At 43.7% G+C, this 13,824-nt stretch overlaps 1 protein-coding gene and 2 long non-coding RNA genes across 3 annotated transcripts in view; 1 reads left to right on the top strand and 2 right to left on the bottom strand.

Moving 5' to 3' along the window:
- MYO10 (myosin X) overlaps positions 1-13,824 on the bottom strand; it is a 172,636-nt gene that overhangs the window by 117,517 nt on the left and 41,295 nt on the right. Inside the window, exon 2 of the mRNA XM_064427969.1 lies at positions 9,210-9,308. Coding sequence (XP_064284039.1) covers positions 9,210-9,308 — 99 coding nt within the window. The remainder of the gene's footprint in view (positions 1-9,209; positions 9,309-13,824) is intronic.
- Positions 452-5,172, bottom strand: LOC135304975 (uncharacterized). Its single transcript, XR_010366251.1, has 3 exons — positions 4,957-5,172; positions 3,782-3,865; positions 452-2,528 (listed from the first exon to the last, which is right to left on the bottom strand). It is a non-coding gene; the product is annotated as an uncharacterized LOC135304975 (long non-coding RNA).
- Positions 5,250-9,337, top strand: LOC135304972 (uncharacterized). Its single transcript, XR_010366250.1, has 2 exons — positions 5,250-5,333; positions 8,961-9,337. It is a non-coding gene; the product is annotated as an uncharacterized LOC135304972 (long non-coding RNA).

Below are 13,824 nucleotides of genomic sequence, written 5' to 3'. Positions count from 1 at the left end.
TCAGTGGGCCTGTGGGACACGTGGGCTTGCAGGGCACGTGCAGCCTCTGCCGCGTCGCTTGCTTCGCTGGCACCTCTCTGCAAAGAGCACGGGATGGAGCAAGCATGGGCAAGCAGGGCACAGCCACCCCTCCTCGCACCTCCTTCTAGGTGATGCCCCACAGGCTGGGGTACCAAAGGGCCCCGGGGATAGCCAAGTGCAGTTGTGCAAGGCAGGGGGACCAGACTCCCTGCGGATGCTCCCGGAGAAAGCTGCTGGCTCACATCTGTCACGAACTCTGTTTACAGGCGCGCCAACAGATGCTTGCAGCGAGAGTCGCTGAACTTTGACAACCAACATAAAGATGTAAACACTTCTCCACAGAAGATAAATCCTGAGTACTAAAAGGCGCTCCGGCTGACTTCTGGCCCTCCCCAACCCCACACCATCCGCCAAACCCAAAACTCCCACACATATCCCTTAAAAACAACAACAGTAAGAAAGGCCCAAAGCACAAAAAAAAACCCCAAGAAATTAACATACTAATAGCCACAGCACCAAGATTTTTAAAGTATGCTAACCAGTAGAATTATTACTAGTAACCCAAATATAACTGACTGGAGAATAAAATGAACTTTACAATGTTTAGACAGATGGAATCTGATTTCCTGCTGTAAAGCTGCTGAATTTGGCATTGACCCTGAGCCCCAAAGGCAGGGGACCTGCTGCCCAAAACACACACGAGCTGCCCAATGTTCGGAATCAGTAGTCACTACCCTTCATATGCACCATTAAATTAAAAAGCATGAAAGTCTTCATAAATAAGATTTGCAAAAAGAGATGGATTCATTTAATGCTAAGAGCAGCCAAGACCAAAGCCCACTGCATATATCTGTGTGTTTTCATAAGAGGCTCTATATACAAGGGAGCTCACAAAGGGCTTCTTTAAAATGCTCCCTTGTAAATGTGCATTTGAAGGGTAATAGATATTGAATTCAGGAAAATGTCAAAAAAATCACTGTTTGGAAATATTTTTAGGCCTTCATGTGGAAGAGCTAGAAGCAATCATGATGCTTTTCAACGCTAGCTAAGAAAATCCTTGTCCAGAAGGATTTACTTCTCTGATGCCTGATCCTATGAGCTGTGGATGCAGCCAAACACAGCATTTACTGATAAACAGTCCTACTGACTTCAGTAACTAAAGCCAAGTAACTTCAGTGGTGTTATTCATGCCCTGTGAATATGAACGGAAGACTCTTGTTTAAAAGGGCTCCTCACAACAGCAAAGGCTAGCACAAGAGAGTCCCAAGCGAGGGTGAGAAAGGACACAAGGCGAAGAAAAGAGTCCTTATGAGAAATGCTTAGCCATTACCTGCATTTGAGGCTTTCTTTTTAATTTTAAACCAGAAGTGAGGAAAACGTGAGCTCTCCTGGTATAACCACACAGTAACCTCAACATAATCTTATTGCTAACTCAGAAGTCAAACAAAAGGACACCCCTCCCCCCCGACAGAACAAACCCCAAACCTCAAACAAAGCCCAGGTCTACAACTTCTGAATGAGGTCACAATGAGAAACTCTCCCAGCCTTCAAACCAGAAAAAAAAAAAAAAAAGTGAAAACCTCCACGGAAAACATGCTTGAGCTGTGTTTAACAAGGAACATCTGTAGCCTTCCAATTCCTGAGATGCAGAAATGCCGCAGAACAGCCACAATAAGTTAAACACACAGGGAAAAATACTTTTGTTGCTGCCCAAACCATTTACAGGTGCCTCTGATTTGAGACTAAGGATACCAAGATCTACTCTGTTTGCTGACATAACACCATGCTGTGAAGGACTTCTTTGTGAAGAAAATTCACTGAAAGCTGGTTTAACTGACAAAGTCTTTACTGGTGAAATATGACATCTGTTTTTAAAGAGCCTACATTTTTTGCATATTATCAGTCAGCTGTTTCTATTTATAACATTCGATGTAAAAGTTTCTCTCAGTCAGCTAAGTAGGTATGCAATTAAGTATCCTGAAATTTTAGTGTCAGACTGAGGACAGTTTGCAGCAATTGATTCAACTTTTACTTCTCCCTGGATGAGTTTGTTCACATAAGATTTCCCCTCCACACACATACATTAGTTATGTCTTACACATATACAATTCTTCCCTTGCAAGGGAATAGAAGTGTGTTCTCAGGTGCTGTTCTGGAAGTCCTCAATTCTCAAAGGCTTAAATATAGTGCAACTTACACCAACAGCAATAACTGCATTAAAAAAAAAAAGAGTTCTTAGTCCACAAACTATATATTTATAGTGCTGACTATATATTTATTGGCATTATTTTTATATATACTTGGATGTATAAATGGAAGAAAAAGTAGAGAGTCCTATTTAGGTGACTAGAAAAATGTTCTTGAAATCAATGCCACGCAAAACAACACAGCTTTTCTGATAGATTTCACTCCCCCTCAAGCTTTTTGTATTTACTGTCTATGCTTTCATTGCAGACAGCTTCACGTGTGTCTGTACAAATCAGGAGCACAATGCAGTCCTCTTTGATCTGAAATAAAATAAAAATCACAGTATTCAGGAAAAAAAAAAAAAGAAAAAGGATAGAAACTGGAAAGAGGTTTTTTCTCAATGGAACCATTGATTACTGAATATACACAAGTAAGTAATTTCAAACAAAGAATAGAATGACAGCAGGGCTTTTAGGGTTTTATTTAAACATTCACTTAAGTACTTTATAAGCTCACACAACTTCATTAAAAATACAGTAAGACAATGATGAAATGTCTGCTTTACTGTAACTAAAACCTTTAAGGAAGAAATAATTTTAACCCCAAAACTAAATGCGGCAAAAATATCCTCAAACATGAAAAAAAGAAATTCAGTAACTAATGTCATCTTATATATGAATGTGTATCTAAACACACAAGGAAAGATTAGGACCTACTTTTTTTAATTCTAAATGTTCATAGACTTCATTGACAAACTTAATATATTCCTACTAAGTATGAATATACTGTATTAATAAAGTAGAGTCATAGACATGGTGTTTCCAAAACATTCAGGACAGACCCCTTCACCAGCTCTCTGCACTAATGGAACAGAAAAAACAAACAACACAACCAACCCACCCACCAGCTAGCAAATGAGTACAGCATCTTCTCTTCTGGAAAGCATAAGGTTTGTGCTTATAAAGGGAAACATATTTACCATATGAATTGTCTGCACATGGTAGCTTTTCCAGTCACTGCAGACTCCCTGTTTTGAAGGCCAGCCTGCAGAAAGCTTTGGAGAGCTACTCCAGAGCCAGCTGCAGCCCAGCATCATGAATGTGTGCTAAGAGGGAGGTCACACCTTTCATCTCCCACTCCTTTATCTAGAGCCAGGGTGCTGAAACACAGGCCTGACGTACTCTTCCCCTCCTTGTATTTAATGAGGCTTTCATCTACCCCCACACAGTGACACATTTTTCTTCTTTTTATAAAGAGCTATGAATTTTTCATAGCTATTTGCTCAGGGAAATCCAAGCTTACAATGGGATATTCCTATTTTAGTACACCATAGCTCATGTATTGAGTATTTCCCACAGACCATCAAATCAGCTAGTTTTACAACCATCTCACACAGAGGATGACAACAGCAGGAAACAGTATCACAGTTGTCTATAATGATAATTAGTGAATGAACTGTTTAACTGTAACACTCAGGTAATATATACAAGAACACTTGAGGAGGAATTATATCACCATGTGATAATCATGAAATTGCTATACAGCTTGTTAAAATATAATTATATAATCCTACCTTCACACTGGGTAGGATTCCCTACAACCATCCCTTCAGCACACAACTGGTATGCTGCTACAGGTTTTTGTGGCAAACTAATTTCTGCAGCAAGGGAACAGAAAGAAGAAACTAAGAGGTAATATACTGTGATATGAAAATTTAATAATTCTGCAAACTGACATTGGCAAAGACTTGAAGTCCAGACTCATAAAAGCAACATCTGAAACCAACTCCAGCCATAGAGCTTCCCAGTCCCACTGCCCTGCCAATCATGTCATTGGAAGACGTGCAGAATGCTCAGTGAAAAGGTGAGAAGTGCAAAGGCTAGTAGAAGCTACTGAATCAGAGAAGATAACAATGCTGTGCTTTGATAAGGTCCCAACGTTTTCATCAGTTTGTCATTAGACTTGAACATGAGCTCCAGCTGTCAAAACTATGTGGAAATCAATACACCAACCATGCTTCAAAAAGCATCATCACCCCATATTTCTGCAACCTCACTAATTGCTTCCCCTCTCTGGTTCTTCAAAGTGATATTGAGCATTGCAGGAATTGCCAAACAGTCAGCGGTAATAGTCAAGCATTATCTCAGTTCCATTTCACCTGCTTGCAACATTCTGCAGCCCATAGGTAACCAAACAGCAAGGGCAGGATGGTCTCAAAGCACATCAGGAAAAGCAGTGGGAGAAAAGACCATAACTGACCAATGTCAGCTGGCACAGTCCTTTTACCCACAAAGTCCATTCCTGAAACCATAAGCCCCAAGGATGACTGAAGTTATCAAATGCAGTGAATTTTTACTATGCCTTTGGCTGTGCAGCTGACAGCTCAGACCCCTGAGGAGGTGGAATGCCACATCACAGGTCTGAAGGCTGATCCCTATGTGCTTCCCATTTTGCACCACCTGATTTTAACATGCACACCCAAACAAAGGAGGCAATTTTCTGCCCAGTGATGTTTGTAACACCAGGGTTTTCTAAGCAAACTTAATCAATTGGATGACATTTTGGTAAAGACTTGAGACTTTTTCCATACTACCTGTAGTTTCAGCTCTCATTATGGAAAGGCAGTAACATCACACAAAACGCACATAGAACACCCTTAATAAGCAATTTATCTGCTGGTAGATGTCAGCACTAGCTCTGCCATTCTTTTCTAGGGCACCAAAGCAAGCTGTCCCTTTTTCCTGATACCTTGAAGACTTTCAGGTATCCACAACTTCTCTGGCCAGTATGTTCCAGTGCCTCACAATCCTCAAAATAAAAAATTTCTTCCTTAGTCTTGTCTAAACCAACCCTCTTTTAGTTTAAAACAACTACCCCTTGTCCTACTGCAACATGCCCTGCTGAAAGGTTTGTCCCCAGCTTTCTTGTAGCCCCTTTTGGTACTGGAAGGTGCTATAAGATCGCCCTGGAGCCTTTTCCATGCTGAACAACCTCAAATTTCTCAGCCTGACCTCATAAGAGAGGCATTCCATGCCTTTGATCACTTCCATGGCCTTCCTCCATGGCTCCAAAAGGTTGATGATCTTTCAGTGCTGGGGGTCTGAGAGCTGGATACATCACTTCAGGTAAGGTCTCATGAGAGTGGAGTAGAGGGGCAGAATTCCCTCCCTTGACCTACTGGCAATGCTGCTTTTGATACAACCCAAGACACAGTTTGTTTCCTGGGCTGTCAACACACTGCCAGCTCATGACCAGCTTTTTATCCACCAGCACCCTGAAATCCTCTTGGCAGGGCTGTTCTCAACCAATCTGTATGGATACCAGGGGATGCCCCAACTCAAATGCGTGGACCTTCTACTTGACCTCATAGAACTTCATTAAGTATATGCATGTTCCCACTTCTCAAGCTTGTCCAGGTCCCTCTAGATGGCATTCCATCCTTCAGGCTTGTCAGCTGCAGCATTCAGCTTGGTGTCATCTGCAAACGTGCTGAGGCTGTTCTCTACCCCACTGCCAATGCTGCTGATGAAGGCATTAAACAGTTCTGGTCCCAGTCCAGAACTCCAAGGGACATCCTTGCCACCAATTCAGCTCTTGACCACCATTGTCTGAATGCAGCCTTTCAACCAATTCCTCATCCACCAAAGAGTTCATCCATCCAATCCCTATCTCTCCAGTTTAGAGGGAAGGATGATGTGGGGTTCTGTGTCAAAGGCTTTAGAGAAGTTTAGGCAGATGACATGCACAGTCTTCCTTTCTTCACTGATGTGGTTTCTCCATCATTTTCATCCCACAGTGCCAGCACAGCAGCAGTTTAATAATGAGTACATTACATTTTACCCATCAAAAGCCATTCTGCAATTCTGTCTGGTTCCTTTCCTGCCTGGAGAAAGGCTAGTGTAAGGAAAGCAAGGGTTCCCTGTCTCTGAAAGACATGCTTTTATTTTTTTGGCTGTGTGCCAGACCCAATTTTCTGTTACTGTGAGGGACTATAAGCTTTAAGAGGCCACCTTCCTCCAGTAAACTACATAATCACCAAGTCTGTGGAACAAGGCTCTCACACCCAGCAGCATTACTTTAGCTTTGTCAGACACAATTATAGCAATTGACTGGAGAGGCAACAGAAAGAACTACTAAAACCAAGTTGCACATTCAGGTCATACAAAATGAATATTTTATTCACAAACCTTTTAGCTTTCTACTATGCCCTCCACGCAAGGAGAAAATGCACAGCTGGTGTCACCACCATAATTCTGGGGGTTTTGACAACAGAGTGGCCTATGCAGTGCCAGGCATGCTGGCATAGATGTGATTCACCTTTGTCAGCAAGACTTCAGTCTTACTGTGATTATGCAGATGTGGTGGGATAGCTCCCACAGTGGAATGTTGCCACAAAGGGCTCCGCACTATTTAGGAGAGACAGACAAGGAAGGCACAGTGGTGGAGTTGCCCTCTCAGTGAGGCAACGCTGGGAATGTATTGAGCTCTGTCTCAGGGTGGATGATGAGCGAGTCAGGAGCTTATGGGTCAGGATAAAAGGGCAGATGAGTAAGGCTGACACTCTGGGTGTTTGCTCCAGGCTGCCTGACTGGGAGGACAAAGTGGGTTAGCACTTCTGCAGGCAATTACAGCAGCCTCAAAATCACAGGCCATTGTTCATGTGGGGCACTTCAACCACCCTGACATCTGCTGGAAAACTACACAGCAAACAGGTCAAGAGGTTCCTGGAAAGCACTGATGACAACTTCCTGTCACAGATGCTGGAGGATCCCACAAGGAATGGTGTGCTGCTTGACCTCACAGTAACCAACAAGGAAGGCCTTGCTGGAGATGAAGGTTGGGAGCAGCTTTGGCTGGAATGGCCATGAGATTGTGAGGTTCAGTATTGAAAAAAGGGGTAGCAGGGCAGTAAGCAAGATTATGACCATGGACTTCAGATCAGCTAACTTTGGCCTCTTTAGGGATATTCTTAGAAGCATTCATGGGAGCAGGCCTTGCAGGGAACAGGAGTCCAGGGGAATTAGTCAATAATCCTTCAGGCTCAAGAACAATGCAAACCAATGAGAAACAGGTTAGGCCAAGGGCACAAGAAACCTCTGTGAATGCATAAAGAACTGTCATTGCTCAAGTATAAGCAAAAAAGTTCACAGGAGATGAAATAAGGTCAGGCCCCTCGGAGTGAATTCAGAAAGGTGATCAGGGTAAGCAGAAATGAGACCAGAAAGGCCAAGGCCATCTAGAATTAAATCTGGCCAAGCAGGTAAAATATAATAAAAAGGACTTCTTCAAAACCATCAGTAACAAGAAGAAACCAAAGGATGATGTGGGCCCATTAATAAATGGAGGGGGGACCCTGGTAACAGAGGACACAGAGAAGCCAGAGTTGCTGAATGCCTTCTTTGCATCAATCTTCACTGACAAGTCAGCCCTCAGGGACCTCTGACCCTGGAGACAAGGACAAATGAAAGTCAGGAGGAAGACCTTCCCTTAGTCAGGGAGGATTTCGTCAGAGAACACCTAGGCAAACTTGACATCCACAAGTCCATGGGCTCCAGCAGGATGCATCCATGGACTGTTGAGAGCTGGTGGAAACCACAGCAAGGCTGCTCACAACCACCTTTGGAAGTTTATGGAGATCAGGAGAGGTGCCTGAGGGCTGGAAGAAAGCAAACATCACCCCAGCCTTCAAAGCAAGCAAGAAGGAGGACACAGGAAACTACCAGCCAGGCAGCATCACCTCAATCCCTGGAAAGGTGATGGAGGGCCTCATTCTGTAGGCCATCTCGACCCACAAAGGAGACAAGAAGGTAATCAGAAGTAGTCAGCATGGGTTCACTAAAAGTAACTCATGTTTGACCAGATTGATTGCCTTCTGTGCTGAAACAACTACCTGGACGGATGAAGGGAGCACAGTGGACATTTTCTACCTTGACATCAGCAAGGCTTTTGACACTGTCTCTCACTAAATCCTCATAGACAAACTCAAGAAGTGTTATGTTGGATGAGCAGACAGAAGAATGGATTCAGAACTGACTGAGTGGCAGATCCAAGAAGGTTGTGATCAGTGGTACAGAGTCTGATTGTGAGCCTGTCACTCATGGTGTCCCCCAGGGTTCTATACTGAGCCCAGTGTTATTTAATTTGTTCATCCGTGGCTTGGATGAGGGAATAGAGTCCCTTCTCATCACGTTCACTGCTGACACAAAGCTGAGAGGAGAGGTCAATACTTCAGGTTGTGCAGCCTTTCAGAGGGACCTGGACACACTGGAGACCTGGGCAGAGAAGAACCTTCTGAAATTCAACAAAGGCAAGTGCAGGGTCCTGCACAGAAGAGCCTGTGGATCCTGGTGGACAACAAACTGTCCATGAGCCAACAGGTCAAGGGAGGTGATCCTGCCCCTCTGCTCAGCCCTGGTAAGGCCACATCTGGAGTGCTGTGTGCAGTTCTGGGTCCACAGCAGAAGAGACACGAAGCTTCTGGAGGAGGTCCAGCTGAGACCTCTTGGTAAAGAGTCTGCAGAATCTCTTTCATTTGCAGCCTTAAGAAAGGCTGAGGAAGCTGGGCCTATTCAACCTCAAGAAGAGGCAATTATGAAATGACCTCATTAATCTGTATAAATATCTGAAGGGAGGCTGTCAAGGGGATGGAGCTAGGCTCTGCTTGGTGGTGCCAAACAACAGGAAAATAAGTCACCAGCAGAAACTGATGCACAGGAAATTCCAACTAAACACCACCAAAAACTTTACTGCAGGTAAAGGGTGACCAAGCACTGGAACAGATTGCCCAGAGAGGTTGTGGAGTCTTCTTCACTGGAGATATTCAAGAGCCACCTGGGCACAATCCTGTGCCATGTGCTCCAGAATGACCCTGTCTGACCAGGGAGGTTGGACCAGACGACACACTGTGGTCCCTTCCAACATGACCCATTCTGCAATTCTGTGAAGGCTTCTTCTTTACAGAGTTGTGAGAAAGACAGAACATAGAGGAGCAATGCCCATACCTGACCATAGTCTGTCCTGAATACAACAACTCCTTCTGCACAGGAATGAACAGTGCTGGGATAATGCTGATTATTTTCTCGCAGCCAGACCCGAGACCCCTGCAATAAAAAAAAAAAAACAAAACAAAACAAAACAGAGTTATTAATGACATAACAGAAAAACTGAAAAAATAATTCTACTCACTATTTTTCTCTGGAAATACTTCTCAGGGAATAGGAGAGAAAGAGAAATCAAAATCCAAATAAGCAAGTGAAAGAAAATAAAATAACCTCTTAGCAAGTATTTGTTGGTTTCTGCTTGAGCAGTAAACACAGAACTACACTGAAGTGCCTATTTTTTTTTTTTTCCACAAGTTCCTAAATGCTGCAAGAGCAGCTGGAACCAATCCTCTGATTCTCTGAGTCATGTGCCTCATGCTAGCACATGTAAAATTACAGAACAGTGTTTGAATTTACACACAGTTTAGAAGATCCGCCCCAAAGCCAGCTGGCTCCCTACCTGTTTATTTTCAACCCCAGTCAGACACTCCCAGCACTTCTATCTTTCACCTTTTTTCTAAACTACTTCCCTTTATATGGTTCTCCTCTCTTGTCTGCACAACAATGCAGAGGACTAAACAAAGAGACCCACTAGTAGCAAGCAAGGTTACAAAGATATTTGCTATGGAGGCATTGGAGATGCTATCAGTGAGACACCTAAGCCAGTCTAGTAGAGCAGGTAGAGCTTAATGCTCCATCTACCACCTGGCTGGTAGATGCAGCATTAAGAAAACAGAAATATCTAGCACTGAGAAGAAGGGAGGAGGACCACAGCTGCTGCTGCAACTGCAGCAAAAGCCATCCCATAAGCAATATCCACTCAAGTTGTGTTGCGTAGGAGCAGACTTTAGCTGGCATGAAAACACTTAGCAGTAGTGACCCATGGCCTGACTTCCAACCAAAACTACACTCCCATTCTCTTCAAACATCTGGCTCCATATCAGAGCAATAGTATTTTAGTGGCTTTCAGAGAACAGAGATTTTTTTTCACCAGAACAATCAAATATTCTCCTAAAGAAAAAGTAAAGGAGTGATAGGAAGGTGCTGGGATATACCCTGACAATCATAAGGTTTGGGTGTACAATCATTTAAAAAAAAAACCAATTAAAATAATTTTGCATGCTAGCATCCAAAGGCTGTCCTTGCCTGAATTTTCACAGAGAGACCAGACATAAAGTCTTTCTAGGGTAGGGGGGGTGCAGTCCTGATTAATAAGACAAATACAGATTTTTATTCTGCTGCCTATTTAAGATGTCTGGCCCATGAGCTTATCAAGGACTTCAGCCACATTACAAGTTATGTATGCTTTTAGACAATGTTGAATAAATGTTATTCTTCTTTCTATGATGGGACAATAGCAGCACTGAGACAAAATTGAGAAATTAAAAACTCTTGCTGTTTGGTTTCCGTAAGTGGGAAGAGCTCTCCTGAACACAGAGGATGAGGCAAGAGCATCCGTCTTTATTTTTTGCCACTACATCTTTTCACAAACTGCTTTCCATTTTCAAGGCTGCAAACACCTGTGGGGCATTTGCCCTTTTACTTCCAAAACCTCAAGTCAGATGGTTTCTAGATATACAGCAATTCTGAAGCAGTTGAAATGCAATGTCCATAAACTCAAAACTGCAGGGTTAAGGCAGATGGAAGCGGAAAGGAGAGCGCCAGTTCCTGAGGTGGGTGGGGGGAGCAGGGGACTGGGAAACAGTGGGGAGACACCTCCCCAGAAGTGGTAAAAGCAATAAATAAGACTTGAACATTAAATTCAAAATCCAGTAACAGCAGATGGAACACTTCCACCCACTCTCCTGCGTCTACATCAGACTCTGGTCTTCAGAAAACCAAGGGCACTGTTTTTATTCTCCTGAACACCACAAACATCCCAATGCCAACTGGTTCAAGGGTACCTCTCACCCTGCACTTCCCAGAGGAAGGAAGGCTGATGTGAGGGCTTTGCTTTTGGACTTCCTCTGCTACCTCTGCACCAGAGCCAGCAAATAGAAATGTCCTTTGTCCCTCAGGTACAGATACAGGAGCAATGATAACTTAAAGGCTACATATTTGGTACGAAGGAATATCTACCACAAACACCATGTAGAGGCAAAGGGGTTTTTTCACATTAATGCAGGTGCTGCCATCAGCTCACTGTCCCCAAGAGTGTCTGAGAGTGAAAACCTGAGGCTTGCAGCTGCCCTGTGGGGCTGGGTGATGCAGAGCCCACTTAATTCACTGTGGAACGGGTCTAAAACCCCTAAGCATGAGTGCACAGCAAGACACATGATGTGATGATGCAACCATGCTACACCATGCCATACAGTGAAAGCAAGGTGAGCCGAGCTTTGCCTGGGATTCCTGCATGTCCTCAGCCATCTCAGTTCATTCGTGCATCACGGAAGGCTGAAATTGACAGGGACCTCTGGTGAGCCTCCAGCCCAGGGGATCAAGCAGGCTCACAGAGCTGGCTGTGAAAACAGTCACTCCCACAGCAGAAAGTGTTTCCTGATGGTCAGTGTGAGCCTCCTGTTTCAGCCTGTGCCCACTGCCTCTGAACCTCTGAGCATCACCAAGAAGAGCCTGGCTCCCTCTTTTATCTTCCCTCCAGGTATTTACATACACTGGTGAGATTCCCCCTGAGCCTTATCCAGGCTTAAGAATTCTAGCTCTCTCAGCTTGTAGTCCTAGGAGAGAGACCCTTCATGATCTTTCTGGTCCTCTGTTAGACCCTATCCAGTATATCCATGTCCCTCCTGCACTGGAGAGGACACAACTGGACACAGCACTCCAGCTCACAGCTCACCAGGGCTGAGCAGAGGAGTAGGATCACCTCCATCAACTTGCAGGCAACACTTTACTAACACTTTCAACAGCAATGTCTACAGAAACCTCATGAAATTATATACTCCTGATTTAACACAGGACACCAGAAGAAAGAATCCTCAGCCCATTAAGCCATCCCACTCAGTCAGACAACCACTGTTTCACATTTGAATGGTTTTTTATTAGTGGGACTACTATAGGCATAAAATGAAAAGATTACAAGGTTGTCCAGATCTCAGAAAATTTTTATTTCACTGGTCTTTTTTGCCTTGACCTAATAACCCTCACAGGAGCAAGGCACAGCAAAGCTTCCCCCCACAGCAAACACAAATTACAAGGAATTTAATGATGGTGGTTACTGTCACCATCAGGCTCTGGAGACCTGATGGCTCGAGGAGTGGATATGCATGTACTACTGCCACCCAAACAGCAAAGAGAATTTGGTCCCAGCCTACATACACCTCACCCCGAAATACTTTTGCCAGCCTGCTGCTGGGCACTAAAGGTCTGTCCTACTCAGTCTTCACTGTCTCTTTCCACGTGAGCTCAACCCACCTAAATACATACATAAATAGCAAAAAAACTTATCTGCCAAAATGCAGCCAAGTTCTTCAATTGGTCTGGATGTTTCAGGACAACCAAGCCCCTGTTATTGCACTGGTTTATTATTTGCCAGCATCTCAGAAGCTCAAGTAACGTAAAGTTTATACTTTCAAAAGCAATGAAAAGCTTGTAAACATTAAGCTGCAAAAATTCTGCCAAAACCTCAGCATTCAAAATAGCCTCTCAGAAGGAGGAGAATGGTTTCCATCTTGAAATAAAATAATCAATGTTGCAAAGGTTTTTTTCTGGCTATGAAGGGGAAAAGAAGAGGCCTGCACAGAATTCTTCGCTTGGTTGGGCTAGTGCTATAATAAGCTTTTTAAAGTAGAGAAAGGGGTTGATTTAAACAAATGTACATTGTTAGGGGTCAATAGCTGCTATTCAAAGGAGGCTGGAACAATGCAGGTCACAAAGCCAGAGGCATCTGGAATGCAAATACATGTTCCCTGGCAAGGTAGCTCTACAATGGAGTGTCTGTCCATGGGCCTTCCCCTATGGGTGGGGCAAAACAAAAAGGTCTTGGCAAGAGACACCTTGCCAACTATGCCAGCTACAGACTGATTTAGCTGCCACCCCTCTGCAGTGCATTAGCCATGCACTGGTGACAAAATCTTCACCAGTGCTTAATTTATGTTCAAGACTTGGCATACAGGACCCACCTGAGGAACGAATCCTCTCAATGCACATCGTGGCTACATTGACCTAACCTCTTTTGCAGGGAGAAGCCCGGTATCTTGGGTTACTCCAGAGCTCCCTGACAGCCAGCCTTCTGTGGTAACAGGGCAAAGAAAGCCATGGAGCATTAACTGCAGCCCAGTGTTTTTTATTTCCATGAAGTAAGGCTGTAAAAATACTTGGAATAGTGCTTGTAGAAGAACAGCCATATGCCATCATTTCCGTAGCAAATAAATTTCTCCTGACTGCCAAACTGAAAGGAAATAGCTTTGCAGATCTCACAGCTGCAAGACCACCTGGAGAAGTCCTGGTCCTTCTACCTCACAGAATTTGATGCTGAAAATGCAAACACTACTTGTCTTCCTCAGTATTCTGTACTTGGAGATGGCAAAAATCCATTCTTTTTTTACTTTCTGTTAGATATATGTGCTGAAAATCACAAAATTAATAAAGAACTTTTTCTCAGTTAAGTAAAACAGTGGAG

Source organism: Passer domesticus, chromosome 1 (genome assembly GCF_036417665.1).
Source record: "Passer domesticus isolate bPasDom1 chromosome 1, bPasDom1.hap1, whole genome shotgun sequence".
Classification (NCBI taxonomy): domain Eukaryota; kingdom Metazoa; phylum Chordata; class Aves; order Passeriformes; family Passeridae; genus Passer; species Passer domesticus.
Note: the sequence above shows the minus strand (reverse complement) of the source record. Positions and strands in the feature narration are given on the sequence as shown.